At 40.1% G+C, this 13,795-nt stretch overlaps 1 protein-coding gene across 4 annotated transcripts in view; it reads right to left on the bottom strand.

Annotated features, from left to right (window-relative positions):
- POSTN (periostin) overlaps nt 1-13,048 on the bottom strand; it is a 43,636-nt gene extending 30,588 nt beyond the window's left edge. For 3 of the 4 annotated variants that reach the window (XM_090027148.1, XM_090027166.1, XM_090027157.1), the window contains exons 1-3: nt 12,883-13,047; nt 11,349-11,447; nt 652-716 (exon numbers count right to left, since the gene is read on the bottom strand). In XM_090027148.1, coding sequence (XP_089883274.1) covers nt 652-716; nt 11,349-11,447; nt 12,883-13,004 — 286 coding nt within the window. In that variant the 5' untranslated portion in view covers nt 13,005-13,047. Of the gene's footprint in view, nt 1-651; nt 717-11,348; nt 11,448-12,882 lie in introns of all 4 variants that reach the window. The other variant, XM_090027174.1, reaches the window with a different exon arrangement.
- Between the last annotated feature and the right edge of the window lie 747 nt (nt 13,049-13,795).

Here is a 13,795-nt window from a genome sequence, read left to right as displayed (position 1 = left end):
AACTTACTATTTGCTGAAAAAACACTTGCTTAGCTCTAATTTCAGTCCACAGAAAAGATAACAGGACAAATAACAGAGGGGTAGGAGTATTCCACTTTATGTTCTGAAAAAACTGAAAAGTTGCTTTTTATGGTTAGTGAGTTAAGTACTCTTTTGTACCTCTACTGCTCACCCACCCACTAATTCTGATGCCATTTCACATCCAGTCACTGGCTCCACATTCTCTCTCCCCTGCATAATTCTGCTTGGCTACTTGAAGCAGTGAAACAAGTGACACAGGACTCAAAATGCCTAGGGAATGCATAGACAGTTTCACCAGTTCCTGCCTCCTCACATAGTGGGACTGGTACTTCTGATGGTAGGAAATCTGCCTACATCAGTAGATTAAAAAATTGTCAGGACTAATCATACAGATAGCCAGATGTTCAAAATTTAAGGGTTTTAAATACATTTTTAAAAATGGCATCTAACTTGTTATTCTTTTATTTTGAGACTTCAGTCTTAGATATTTGGGGGCTGTTTTCTCATGGTGCTGACAACACAGAGCTCCCATTGACATCAAATGAGGCTGTGGCACTCAGAAAGCAAATCTGGTATATACATCCTTGATATCTCATATATAGAGCTGACCAGATGAATCTAAGAATGTACCTGCTGGGCATCCTCTCATACCATCCATCTTCATGTAGCCAGGGCAACATTCATATAGGACAGTTCTATAAAATACAGAAAAAAACTGAATGAAACACAATAGGACAAAGGTTACACTCATTACCTCATGTTCTCTTTTTTCCCCATGTTGTCTACTTCTACTCATTTTGTATTACTATATGTAACTGATCATCCAGGTTTAAGATTCAGTAGCCTATTTTCTGTTTATATCAGAGTAGGGGGTACTAATTGCTGCAATATATTTATTCACTAAGTATAAAACATTTAAAATTTGCAGCCTATCCAAATTGATTGTTTGGAACACGTATAGGAAGCAAAATGGATTTTTTGAAAAGACACAAAAAGGGATGATGTGATTTGAATAACCAGTAAATAAAATGAGCTTGCTAGTAATAATTTCAGTGAAGTGGATAGGTTTGAAGAAAGCCAAAGAGAAGGTCATGGTAATCAGGGGTCATTGGATTGTCAGTGTACAGACAAGACATGTAAATGCAGCACACGGTGGGGTCGATGCAAAGGAAAAGGACTGGCATTTAGCAAGAACCAAAGTTGAGGACCAAACTTCTCAGAATTTAGTCATGAAGGTAGATGAAATATTCCAGCAACAGGGTATAGAAGCAAAGGATGGAGTTAGGAACAGCTTTATGAATGCTGACAGAAAGCAAGATGAGGAGATCTTGGAGACATTGAGGAAGACAGAGGAAGAAACATGTGAGGACCATTTAAAGAAAAAAGGCCAATGAAGGAAAAAGAAGCCAGTAAAGATTGAATGGCTGATTATGTCAAAACCAGTAGAAAGATGAAGAAGGATGGGGAAGACAAAGAAAATGCCATTAGTAACTAGCTGAAGCAGTCTCACTTAAGGTGAAAACTAGACTGGTGCAATGAATCAAAGACTGCATACATACATTCAAATAACATGGGAGAATTTTCCTGGCTTTGTTCTTTTGGTAAAGAAATGTCCCCAGAGCCATATGTACAGACATTCAAAGGAAGAAGGGAAAGCTTGCAGTGTCAACACTGTGCAGCCACAGAAAGTCCCTATGCACACATCTCAGAGTACTTTGCAAGGTCCCTTAGTCTGCCAAGCAACAGATGGCAGCAGTGAACATGACAACCCTCACTGGCTGACCCATACCGTGTGGATCAGGCTGTTTCCCTGCCATACAATGTGGGGGTTATGAAGAGGGCATGTCCTTCTTTCTGCTGGAGCAGCAGAGTCCAGCCAGAGACAAACTGTTCATCTCCTCTGAAGATAGAGGGGAAGAAGGAGGATGGAAGACTATGTTCTTTTCAGGGAGAAGCCATGGCATATACAGACATTTGCTCTCCCAGGAGAAACTCTTCTAGGAATAATTTAACCCTGGTTTTTCCCAGGTTGTTTTTCTCCTGAAGCAGCCATTTTAACTCTGGGAGAAACAGCCTGAACATTTGTGCCCATGTGGTTTCTCCTGGGAGAGCAGGAACTTTGTACAAGGCCAAAGAAAGAGTTAACAGAGGGAAACAAAGCAACAGGAGTAAGAGTTTATGTATGAAGGGAAAAGAAAAGGAATTGGAAGTTAACTGAAAAATCTATACCAGCTGTCTTAGAAATGACTTATCTTTGAGTCATTCTATACAACAGCAAGCTGATATTCAACTAATGATAACTCCATAGTATTGCATGCAGAATTACAGATTGTTTTTCTGATATCATATTGCAGCTTGAAAATAGACATTTTCAGCCTCTTACTTCAGTTAAGCTTTCAAAGTAGTTACTTTCCAAGTTCTGTGAATCACTGGAAATAACTTGCAATCAAAACGTTACATGATTTTGTTCTTAAGACATATGGGTTTTCTGGGATTAAATTTGCACTCCTTTCATGCAGTTCTGGAGTTCTAGATAGTAAGTCATTGAAGGCTTTGATCTACATATATGTGGTTTCAGTTTTGAGTTCCAGGTTTTCAGCTGAAGGCTCTCTAGAGGCAGCTTTGTGTGGTTTTGTTATTTTGGTAATGAATTAGAGCTGACAAAATATTCACCACAAATATGCTAAATTAAAAAGCTTACTCCAATTACTTGAAAGTTGGATTTGAAGAGCCATAGAAATGAGAGCAGACTGAAATAACGTTACAGGCAGGGGTTTCAAGTGAGACTCTTAGCTACATAATCTCTTGCAAATTGACTGAGCTGATAAAGAACAAAGAGCTTTTAATCAGAACAAATGCCCTATGTCTTATTAGAGACAGACAAGGGTCTTATTAGTTATTTTGTGCTACGAATGTAGGTTGTTTGACTTCCTTCTCTTTCTTTTTAACAGGATTTTAAAAACACAACTTTTTCCACTAAGTTTTCTACATGCCTATTCTAAGTAAGCTTCAAAAGTTATTTGTAGTGTTGAAATGACCTCATAGCTCTGATGGTTCAGGAAATACAGAAGAGGCAAGGATTCTTGTGAATGATATTTTTTATCGAACCCAAAGATAGCACTCACAAAAGGGATTTGTGCACTCTTAAAAAATAACCTCTCTTTCAATTAAGACAATTCCTTTTAAAAGAGTCCCACAGGAAGGCAAGACAACTATATATATTGGACTCCTATTTCACAACAAATAAATCTGAGCAGGCAAACCTGGCACGTATAAAACTGGATTGTGACATCTGGCAAGGAGCAGGGTTTTACCTTCTCTTCCTCCATGAAAAGTAGCAACAGTGAACCTTGCTTCCCTTTAGCATGCCAAACCTTTGTCCTCCCTGCTCCTCCTCATCTGGTAAGTTTGTGTTCTCCAGGGTGCACCTGAACAAGTTTTTGGCCTTTGTACAGGCCACATAAGTGTGAGAGGAAGGCTGTTCACCCTTTCCTCCCCTACCCTGAATGCCTCTAGGTTTTCATTTCATGGTGTATAGGCTGCCATGGTGTGTAAGTTGACCCCATTTTTCTGATCCAAAAAGTTAGGAATGTCATAAATCCTGTGTTTAAGTCAACCTCACTTTTTGGATCAGAAATATGGAGTCAACTTTTACCAACCCCTGTGTGCCCTCACTGCAGGCTGGGCACTCAGGGGATGGGCACATGCCACAGTGCTGCTCAAAGAGGAAGGGGCCAGGCTCTGTACTCGACTGGAGTCGCCTCATCCCTTGCAAGCAGCACTGCCTGGGCTGCATCAGCTGAGCACCAAGCCTGGAACCACTCACAGGGGATGGGGTCATGCCATTCAAGTGCTGAGCCCAGTTTCATCTACCTGCGAGCAGTGCTGCTGAGCACTAAGCCCAGCCCTATCCCATGCAAGCAGCACCACACTCAGAGCTCAGCAGGCACCACTGGGCTCAGCACTCAGCAGCACCGCTCACAGTGAAAGGGCCAGGCTTGGCACATGGCTGTTGTGGTCCCATCCCCTGAAAGTGGCACCAGGCTTGGCACTCAGCTGGTGCAGCCCAGACAGTGCCACTTGCAGGGGATGAGGTTTGGCTTGGCACTGGGTAGCACCACTCACAGCAGACAAGAACAGACTTGGTGCTTGGCTGGTGCATCCCCATCCTTTGCAAGTGGTGTTGCCTGGGCTGCACCAGCCAAGTGCCAAGCTTGGTGCCGCTTGCAGGGGATGGTGATACTGTGTATAAGTCAAGGTTGAATTTTAAGAGTTAAAAATTGGGCTTCAAAACTTTAGTTATACACAAGTGAAATGCAGTAATCAGAAAGAAGCTGGGTCTTGTTCAGTCTCCACAGCAGAACAGCAATTAGCTGCTTCCCATATATTTCCCAGCATATCATAAGAAAATTTACTTTTTTCTAGGCAGAAAGTGTTCTAAAAGGAATCTGGTAAATGTACTGTGTATTTATGCTATCTCAGTTTGCTTCTGGTGATAGGAAAGAGAGGGTAGAGCTAGAGCCATATCACAAGAAATAACAGGTTTCCTCTTTTCACCACATTCAGCAGAGAAAAGATACAGTCTGATGCAAATACAATGAATGTGAAGTAGAACATCAGCCAAAGAACATAATGGACAAAGAAAATGCTTCTCTGGCCAAGAACTACAATACCCTTGGCTTATCATATTCCTTTTAACATACAGCATGCTTCCTTTGAGGGACCTCTAGGAATTCAAATCTGGCCATCCAAAGCTATTATGACCTGTGGGGAGGGTGAACCTAATAGATCTTATACCAAGTGGCTGTTAGAACCAGTAGCATTTTTTTAAATCACTGTTGGATATGATTGCTTATTGGTCTTCATATACGGAACATATGAAGATAGGTAGCTACTGCTGTCTTTGCAGTAACATTACACTCCAAGAAGTTTCATCAACATAACTCTGCCAGTTCAGCACATAATGAGGTCACACAAGACTGAATGAATACATGGATAGCTATGTAATAATGCTGAATTCTTAAGCAAAGAAAACGAGCTCAATGCCACTCCTGTCTTATACTTCTGGACAGTGGGTATTCCCAGGGTAAAATGTTCGTGGCCAGTGCATTCTGGTGATTGTTATACCTGGATACCAGAGCAGGCTCTTGGGGATTTGACAACTTCAAATTGTCAACTGCAGAGCAGCCTTAGGACACCTTTTTTTTGTAAATGGTTTCTTGTCTTGTTTAATATCCACAAACACATCCATGGTCCAAATGGGACCCTTAATTCTAAAGGGCCTTCAGCTCAGAAGGTCATTTTGAAAAGCTGTTCATATAATAGTAGATAGGAAATGATAGCAAGTAAGTAGGCTTTCTATCTCCTGAACATGTAATGTGGCATTCTGTTCTTTCCTGGTCATCTAACTGGCCACTTTGTGGTCATATTCAGGGCATTTTTGACACTTATGTGCCATGGGGAATTCCTGAACTCATGTAGACAGCTAAACAGTCACACACAGATGAGACAGAGAGTCTCCTTTTTTCCCTGCAAATAGCTGAGTGGGTCAGGTACTCATTTGGGAAGCTGGAGCTCCTGAGTCATGGACCAACCTCAACCAGGAAGCATTTAAATTTGAGTCTTTCTGACTTCCTCAACACAGCATGCTAACCACCATTCCACAGCTTCCACCCTGCATTGCCTTTCATCCTGATTTCTCAACAGCTGTGTTAGCTTCAAAAGGATCACCAGAGAGGTACTGAAAAGTAGCTGACCTCTGGTGTGGTGGTTAGTGTACTAAGCTAGGAAGTAAGAGGGTCCCAGATTCAAACGTTCTCTGGATGAGAAGGGCCCATACCCTGGGTCTTCTGGTTTTTCAGGTAAGTGCCCCAATACAGAGCAATGGAAACAGAAGAGGTGCATACACACAGCCCCTCTTCATTGATGAAACTAAGTTCCATAGATATGGGTTTTGATTTCCTCCATTTTCAGATGTCAAAGTCCACTATGCAGCTACAAGGAGCACATATATGTGCTGTGGAAGCTACTATATGTGCTCAGTCTATGTGGCTATGTAGCCGCATATAGTTGTCCATGTGTACAGGGGCATGACTCCAAAAGTAAGATTCTCTTGGGAGTGTAAGTGTCATAATACCCTGTAGATGACCAAGAAATGAGGACTTAGTTGATCAAAAAAAAAACCCCCAAAAAACAAAATGCCACCCTTACTGTTTTAGTATTTAAGATCTGAAAACTGCTAACTTTGGCATTGCTAAAACCAGAAGAAATATTGTTGTGAAGTCTGCAGTTTCATTTTAGATACACTATTGTTCAAAGTCTCCTACTAACAATAAAATTACTCTAAGTACCAGCTAATTTATACTAGATACTCTGATGATGATGGATGGTCACTTGCGACCAAGTAAGATTGTCTTAATAATGAGTCAGGAGATATATAATTCCCATAAGGAAGATGCCTGTGCGTGACTTCTTTCAGCATGAGCTTGATGTTGCATGCCACCAAACGCACAGTCCTTGACCGATAAGGATCTCAGTCCAAGGCATAGAATCCAAGACAATTGAAGACCCTTGATCTGCTTCAGTTTTCATCTGCCTTTACAGCTGCTGAAAAGGGGGTTACACTTTTCTTCTGCCTGGTCCACCATTGAGGTCTTCTTGACTCGCTCTTAGTCAGGAATCTCCCACTCTACTTTGCTGCCATAGGTGACCCTATCAGGAGCATGAAGATCCCGACAGCCTTGCTCTCAGGATCATTGGAACATGCAAGCCTCTCCACCATTACAAGTCGGAGATCCCCAGAGAGGACTGGATGCTGTACTGTAATCACAAATTACCAATACTTCTATAATTTAAACTTAATCTGAGCTACTTTTTTTTCCCTCTTAGATACACTTTTCAGTCATCGCTTAACCTAAAAGTGCATGAAAAATTAAGAAGAATTAAGAAGGTGTGATAGCTTTGTGCAAAGTGATTTTCAGTGATCCCAAAATATCCTCAAGGACTTTATTTAGAGTACTGTAAAATCTCTTTATTTTCTCAGAATATTTCTTTGATCACTTCATGATGTCTCTTGCCATAAAAAATAACACATGTTACCACTGTGGCTTAGCAAAGTAATGAATACTGTCCATGTCATCTTAAAACACTCAGTAGACTTTCACGGACAGGGTACTGCTAAAACATGACATTTATGAAGTAAACTTGCATGGGTAGGTCATATTCCAAAGAAAGCCTTCAAAATTTCCAAAGAAGTTCAGACTAAATCATTTGAAGGAAACATCCTTCTGCCTAATGTATTTCCTGTGGGATGAGGTATAATGCCAAAGAAGTCAGCGGTATGGCAAACTTTACATAGAAGGTGAATAAGTACTCTGGACCACTGACACAATATACTCTGAAGGAAAGAGTTAGAATTGCAATGCCATCTGGAGGAGAAAGACAGACTCCAATGGTGAAAGAAAATTAAATAAACTAAAAAAAAATTGGTTTCTAGTCAGAGGGATGATCAAAAAAAATTCTGTGGCACCAAGTTGAGCCCTGGAAATTAATCTCCATTGTTTTCTGAGAATCTGAAATCTGAGGTATAACTAACTGAGTTAAGCACATTAAATAAAGCAGCAGATAGACCATGATCCAGATCATGATCCTTCTGCAGACTCACCTTGTCAAAATCTATCGGATTAATTATTATTAATGTATTTAAACATTATAGATTCTAGCTATTATTATAAATTTATAGGAAACCTTCTGAAAATTTAAAGCAGTATCTTTGCCTGTTCAGTCAGATAACATAAGCCCATTTAGGAGCATAATAATGTTGTTACTTATCTGAACCTCTTGGGGAAATATGGAGAGTGAATTTTATCTCAGTTTACAATAGCAGAAAGCCCAGGATGAAAGCCTGGCCTCACTGAAGTCAATGGACGTTATTCTAAGGGCTTTAGTGAGACCAAGATTTCACACCTGGGCGAGGGACAGAAGTTAGACATAAAGCGGTTTAAGTAATCAGAAACTGGTTTAAACCTGTTACAGAACAGAAGTTCAGTGCACACAACCTAATTTCAAAAGGGCTGAAACTGGTTTAAGATTAACCTGGTTGAATGTGGTATTAGACTTAACGGATTTGGGTCAAACTGGTTTATGAAACTTCTGTCCCAGACCCTTTTCTGGTTCAAATTAAAAAAACCACAGTTCCTCAGCATCCCAGCATGTTTTCCAGTCCTGAGTTGGGCTGTGCCGTCTGCTTCCACAGAGGAGGGTTGGGGAGTGTGGGGGAGAAAGCAGGGACTTCTCCCTCTTGCTCCCCCTCCTGGCAAATCCCAGCTGGAGTCTGGGGCCATGGAGGGGGATTAAACTTCCCTTCCCCTGAATACAGAGCTGCCGTGCCCTGCCCTATTAAAAACTTACTGCTGGCTGAGACTGTGGACTAGAAATCCCAGAGGCACCTGGAAGCAGGAAGAAGTGATAAGGAACCACATAGTATTCTACTGTTGTGATTCTGAACTGCAAATCACAGAGACCTCAGAAACAGCAGGAAAAGGAAGCAAACACACAAACCATGCTGTCTATGTGCCAAAGAACCATGCTCTAGTGCCCTCCTAGCTTCTGGCCTGAGCCACTGCAGGTATGTGGCTGCATTCCCTGAATCAAAAGTGAATGTTTGTCCAGTTGTTTCTCAGTTTAATCTCTGCAGCTTAGACTAAGATGCAAAGACTCAATCGATTCAGCCTTGGGCTTTTTGACTGTCTGTACTTAGCCCTGGTGTCTGAACTGATCTGAGAATCACTGGAATATTTGAAAGGCAAGATTATGTGCTGGAATTATATCCTCATTATTATATCAAAAGCATAACTGACCTCACAAAACCACATTACACTAAAAGACATTGAAAATATTTTCTCATAAAGAAGACTGGAGACCTCCTTCACCTCTTCCTTCTTTGTCTTTCCCCATAATTTCTTATAAGGATCCATTCTAGAGTTCTGTCATGACACAGAATGTCTTCCAGGAATCTCAGAAATGCAAAACAGTCTCATGACCTTCCAACACTGATCAGCACCAGTAGCAACCACAGGGACTATTATGAATTCACAGATCTAATGTTGAATTTTTAAAATTTTAAACCTGCTCTAATTTTAAATTTTGTTTGAACACGTAAACTTTTAGGAAAAATATTGACGAAACAGTCATTTTCAAAAATAAAAATATAATCAGAATGTTTAATTTTGAAAATGTTGAATAAAGTGTGTTGACTTTTAAATGTCTTTGGCTGAAGAATTAGTCCCAGTCTTCTTTTTTTTGGCAAAAAAAAAGAAAAAAAAAAAGAGGTTCATCTGAAAAAAAAGTTGCCCAGACATAAGTCAAAAGGACATTAGTGACAATCATGGTGCATTTACCAAAGGCCCTTTTGATCATTAATTTTTTTTAAACCATATTCATGTATTCTGGTTCAAATGTAAGAGACCAACAAAGTATGTATCCTCCTTTTTCAAAAATTGATTTTGAAACCTAACCATGTAAATGTTAAGATTTCCGTCACTTCCTGTTCAAATGGTCCACTATTATCCACTCATTGTAGTCTAGGAGTAGAATTTTCCAAAAAACCTCTAAGGGCATGACCAGATGAGTACACATAGGTATTTTCCCCAGGGATAAATAGCAGTGGCACATAGTTATGCCACTGCTACTTGTACCTGTGGAACGTCCATGCGTGCATGCTCTGGCATGTAGCAAGTTGCCCTGGATGAGGTAGGGGAAGCTGGGGACAGCACCTGGACTGGCCCCAGCAGCCTTATATTGGGTCCTGGGGCCTCCTATGACTCCAGCAGCAGTGATCTGATGCATGGAGTCTGGCCAGCATCCAGAGCTTTGCTCTGGCTGGCCAATCTCCAGTTTAGGTGGTGTATGCTGCCTTCACACGCTCCACCCCAGTTTTTTTAGGCACAGATTTTTTTTGGCACTACAATCTTCCAATGTAAAAAAAAAAAAAAGCCTCTGTGCTGCAAATATTTAATTCTAAGGATAACTGTTCTGTCAGATCTTCTAGTCAACATAGCAGCAGTGAGAAATGCAAGTCAGGAAGAGTTCTGGCTTAGTTCCTTATGCTAATGTATCTATGCCCCATAAATACTAGATGGTCAGAGATGGATAGTGTCCCATTATCTTCACCGACCACAGGGTAGTGAGACAACTGATTTTATTTGGAAATCCTAAGGTCATATTTAAAACAAAAATTATAGAAACATATTTATCTATGAAGCAAAAAAAGGTATCAACCTCAACAGTGAAACTGCCCTAGTCCTACTTTCCTCCTCTGGCATGTAGTTAAAGGCATAGTGGCAGCACATGACTAGAGCCAGGGAATACTAAATTCCATGTCCCCCCAACCCATCTTGCATATTAGCACTGGCCAGGTCACTTAACTTCAGTCTGAGGGTATGTTTAGATTGCACAAAGAAGGTGTAGTTGTAATATATACCAGTATCCCGGTCTTTAATTCAGGGATCTCAAACTCATTTGGTCCTGCAGGCTGAGTTTGGACTATTGGGCTCTTCACAGGCTGGATGACCCACCTCTGGATCCGGCCTGCAGGTCTTCTTGTTGCAGCTGTCAGAGCTTCTGTGTCAACACCAGTGGTCAAAAAGTTAAGCAGAGCAAGCCGCTGCTGCTCAAACTCCCCCATCACTATGGCTACCAGAGTTGTGCTGAATCTGCATCTCTGGCAGCCAAGGTGATGGACTTAAACAGTGCCAGAGTTAACTCTGCTGCTGGCATAAACAGAGGTTCCTTCAACACTGGCAGCTAAAACAAGAAGCCCCATGAGCTGAATGACTCACCTCCATGAGCTGGATACAGCCTGTGGGCTGTACATTAGATATTCTTTGTTTAATGGGATAAGCATCGGTAACAATATCAGTGAAGATGTGTGAGCTATAGTGAATGTTAACAACCATATACATACCCAATGCCAGGAAGACTAGTACTCTGATTTCTAGTAAACACTAAATCCCACACAGTTGTGTCTATACTGCTTTAATTACTGATACTCCCTAGCGTGAGCTGGTATATGCTACAATCATGTCTGTCTGTATAGATCTATCCTTTATTTCACCAGCTTTATTAACACCTACCTCTGAGTAGGTTGCTGAAATCAATTACTGTTTATAAAGCAAGTTGCATTTCTTTGCTAAACACTGTCTTAACAGTTGCAGAATTTCTATTGCTGGCAATGGGAATTTGTAATTTGAAGCAAACATTTGGAGGCTTCTGTAAGAATATATTATTAAGCATGGAATGGTCATGAAATAGGAGTAGGTGTCACTTACGCTTTCTTGCCACAGATGGCTCCCTGGTACCAGTTTCTGCACGTGCTAAAGTACTTCTTTTTGGTTCCCATGACTTGCTGAAGAGCACAGACATTCGGCCTGGTGAGGGTAAAACAATTCAGATGAGAGAAAAGGACTTCATATATATTTGAAAGAGAGTGACTGAAAATAGCTTCTAGTATAATATTTATGGGACAGGAGCAAAAAAAAGAGAGAGAGAGAGAGAAAGAGAGAGAGAAACATCTGGTTCTAATTCCCAGGGCAGGTGTGATTTCAGACAGCCACAGTCCAAGCTCCTGAGATGGCCCTGCAGGGTTCCTTGGAAAGACCACCCTCCCTTTGAGGGAAAGGTGATTGCTTATTTATGCTAACTCAGCCCCCTCTTTCTAATGAATTGAGCCTGTTAGCTGTGCCAAATCAAGCTTTATTATGCATTACTTTTTTTTCCCTTAAGTGAATTACCATCAGCTTGGGACTGAGCTGTGAATACCTTCAAGCTCTTTTCATTAAAGGTTTCATCTTGTACACAGCTGTGTGGTTGTAGGTCATGGGGAGGAGTAGAAAGGTGACTTTTTTCTTTATTCAAGGGGGGGACCACAGCTTCTGTAATTAAATCAGCTGTTTTGATTGCCACTGTTTGGAATACTAAGCACACCTAAATAAACAAGCTAAGAATTATGTGGGACCAGGGTAAATTGCCATATAACAAAGTCAGAAAGTTCTACTACCCAGAGACTTTCTTAAAAGAACATTTGAAGGAGCAAAACTATTTTGCCATGAATGTGTATATTATTACAGTATAGTAGTTTATCCATCTGAGTGCTAGAATATAACCTTTCAAGGAAGAGGAAAACCTTAAACATTTTTTATTCTAAAAAAAATTCAGTTCATCTTGGAAAGAGGAAGAAGCTTTGTACAATTAAAAAAAGGATCAATTTCACCAACATATCTGGAAACAGCTCTGTTTAAACATTTTTCTTCTCTCTCTGAGAGCAATTTTCTACTATTAAGCCACCTTCACTCAGAAGAATGATTTTGATTCACTGCGTTTGAGTGCAATGCCAGACAACATTCTTGTATTACTAAACTAGGAACAGAAGTTTTACCATGGGCTCTCACTGAGAGTTTACAAACCAGAAGAAAACTGAACACAGTCAAACTTTCTAGCAGGACAGAATTAAAGAGAGAGAGAGAAAAAAAACCATGTTAGAGAGAAAATAGTGTTAGATGTACACCTATCTTGGTCAAATGTCCATTTAAACATACGTGATCACTTACTATATCTGTGACAAAAATATAATAACCTTTTAATGATACAGAAGTACCTACATTTTATTTATCTCCAAGAGTTTTTTTTTAACTTTCCAATAGTTCAGAAAGTCTATTTTTGCAGTTTCCTTACAAATAGTCATTTGGATTATTTCATAATAAATGTATTTAAAAATTGAGATGTAGGCACAGTACACAAATCTCATTTTACATGTATATGGGAGCAAATAAGTCTCCCTTTTAAAATGTTAAGTCATGTACTTACCCTTGTTCACGTGCCCTTATTCGACTGTGGGTCAAAATCTTGTCATAGTGAGCAGAAGAGTCTGCTCTGTCAAAAGCAGACAACAGAAAAATGGAAAAGATGGATAAAAAAAGGATCTTCATCTTTAGTCCTCTATTGCTCCTGGAAAGCCTAAGGAGAGAACTGGCAAACAGCTTGGAAGAGCTTACAGTTTATATACATGCTAGAGGGCTGTGGGAGGAGAACAGTGTATCAACCTGAAACTTTGTACCACCCTCCTGAGAACAGTAACTTCAATTGGCTGCCAGATTCAACCAGCTAAATTAACACCGTGCATTAAACATGCCAAGCAAGTTATTTTTCCCCCGGTGTTGACTAATCTCTTCCTTATTACATAAAAAGTGGATGCTTTTCATTTTTCTAGTTGACATTTAAATGTTAAAGAACTTCAGGCTGTAATTTATGACTTACCATTTATACTGAAGAAGCATCCAGGAGTTGAGATCAGGGTCCTGCTGTGCTTGTACATCTGCCCAGAAGAACTCCCTTATTTTCCATGTAACTTTTCCATGCCTGTGCATTTCCTGTTGTGACCTGAGTTCAGCCATTTTATTAATGAAATTGATTAATGTTACAATCAATACTTCTTCAAAAACACTGGCACAAGATAGTATGTATCCTCAGAAAAAAAACCTAATGTTAACATAATAATTGTGAATTAGTTATTAATTATTTAATGGCAATGTAATTGGCATATTATATATTCACAGCTTTTATAGACATTAGCCAAATAATTACAACAATCCTCTGAAACAGATAGAGAAGAGTAGTTCTGATTTTGCAAATGAAAGAACTAGTGCATAATGGTAAAGGGACTTCCCCATGGTTACAAAATGAACCAGTGGCATACTGGAATACAGGGGTATATGTTTTA

The sequence above is a fragment of the Crocodylus siamensis genome, chromosome 1 (assembly GCF_052110815.1).
Source record: "Crocodylus siamensis isolate JL-2025a chromosome 1, ASM5211081v1, whole genome shotgun sequence".
NCBI lineage: Eukaryota > Metazoa > Chordata > Crocodylia > Crocodylidae > Crocodylus > Crocodylus siamensis.
This window is presented reverse-complemented; position numbering and strand designations above follow the sequence as displayed.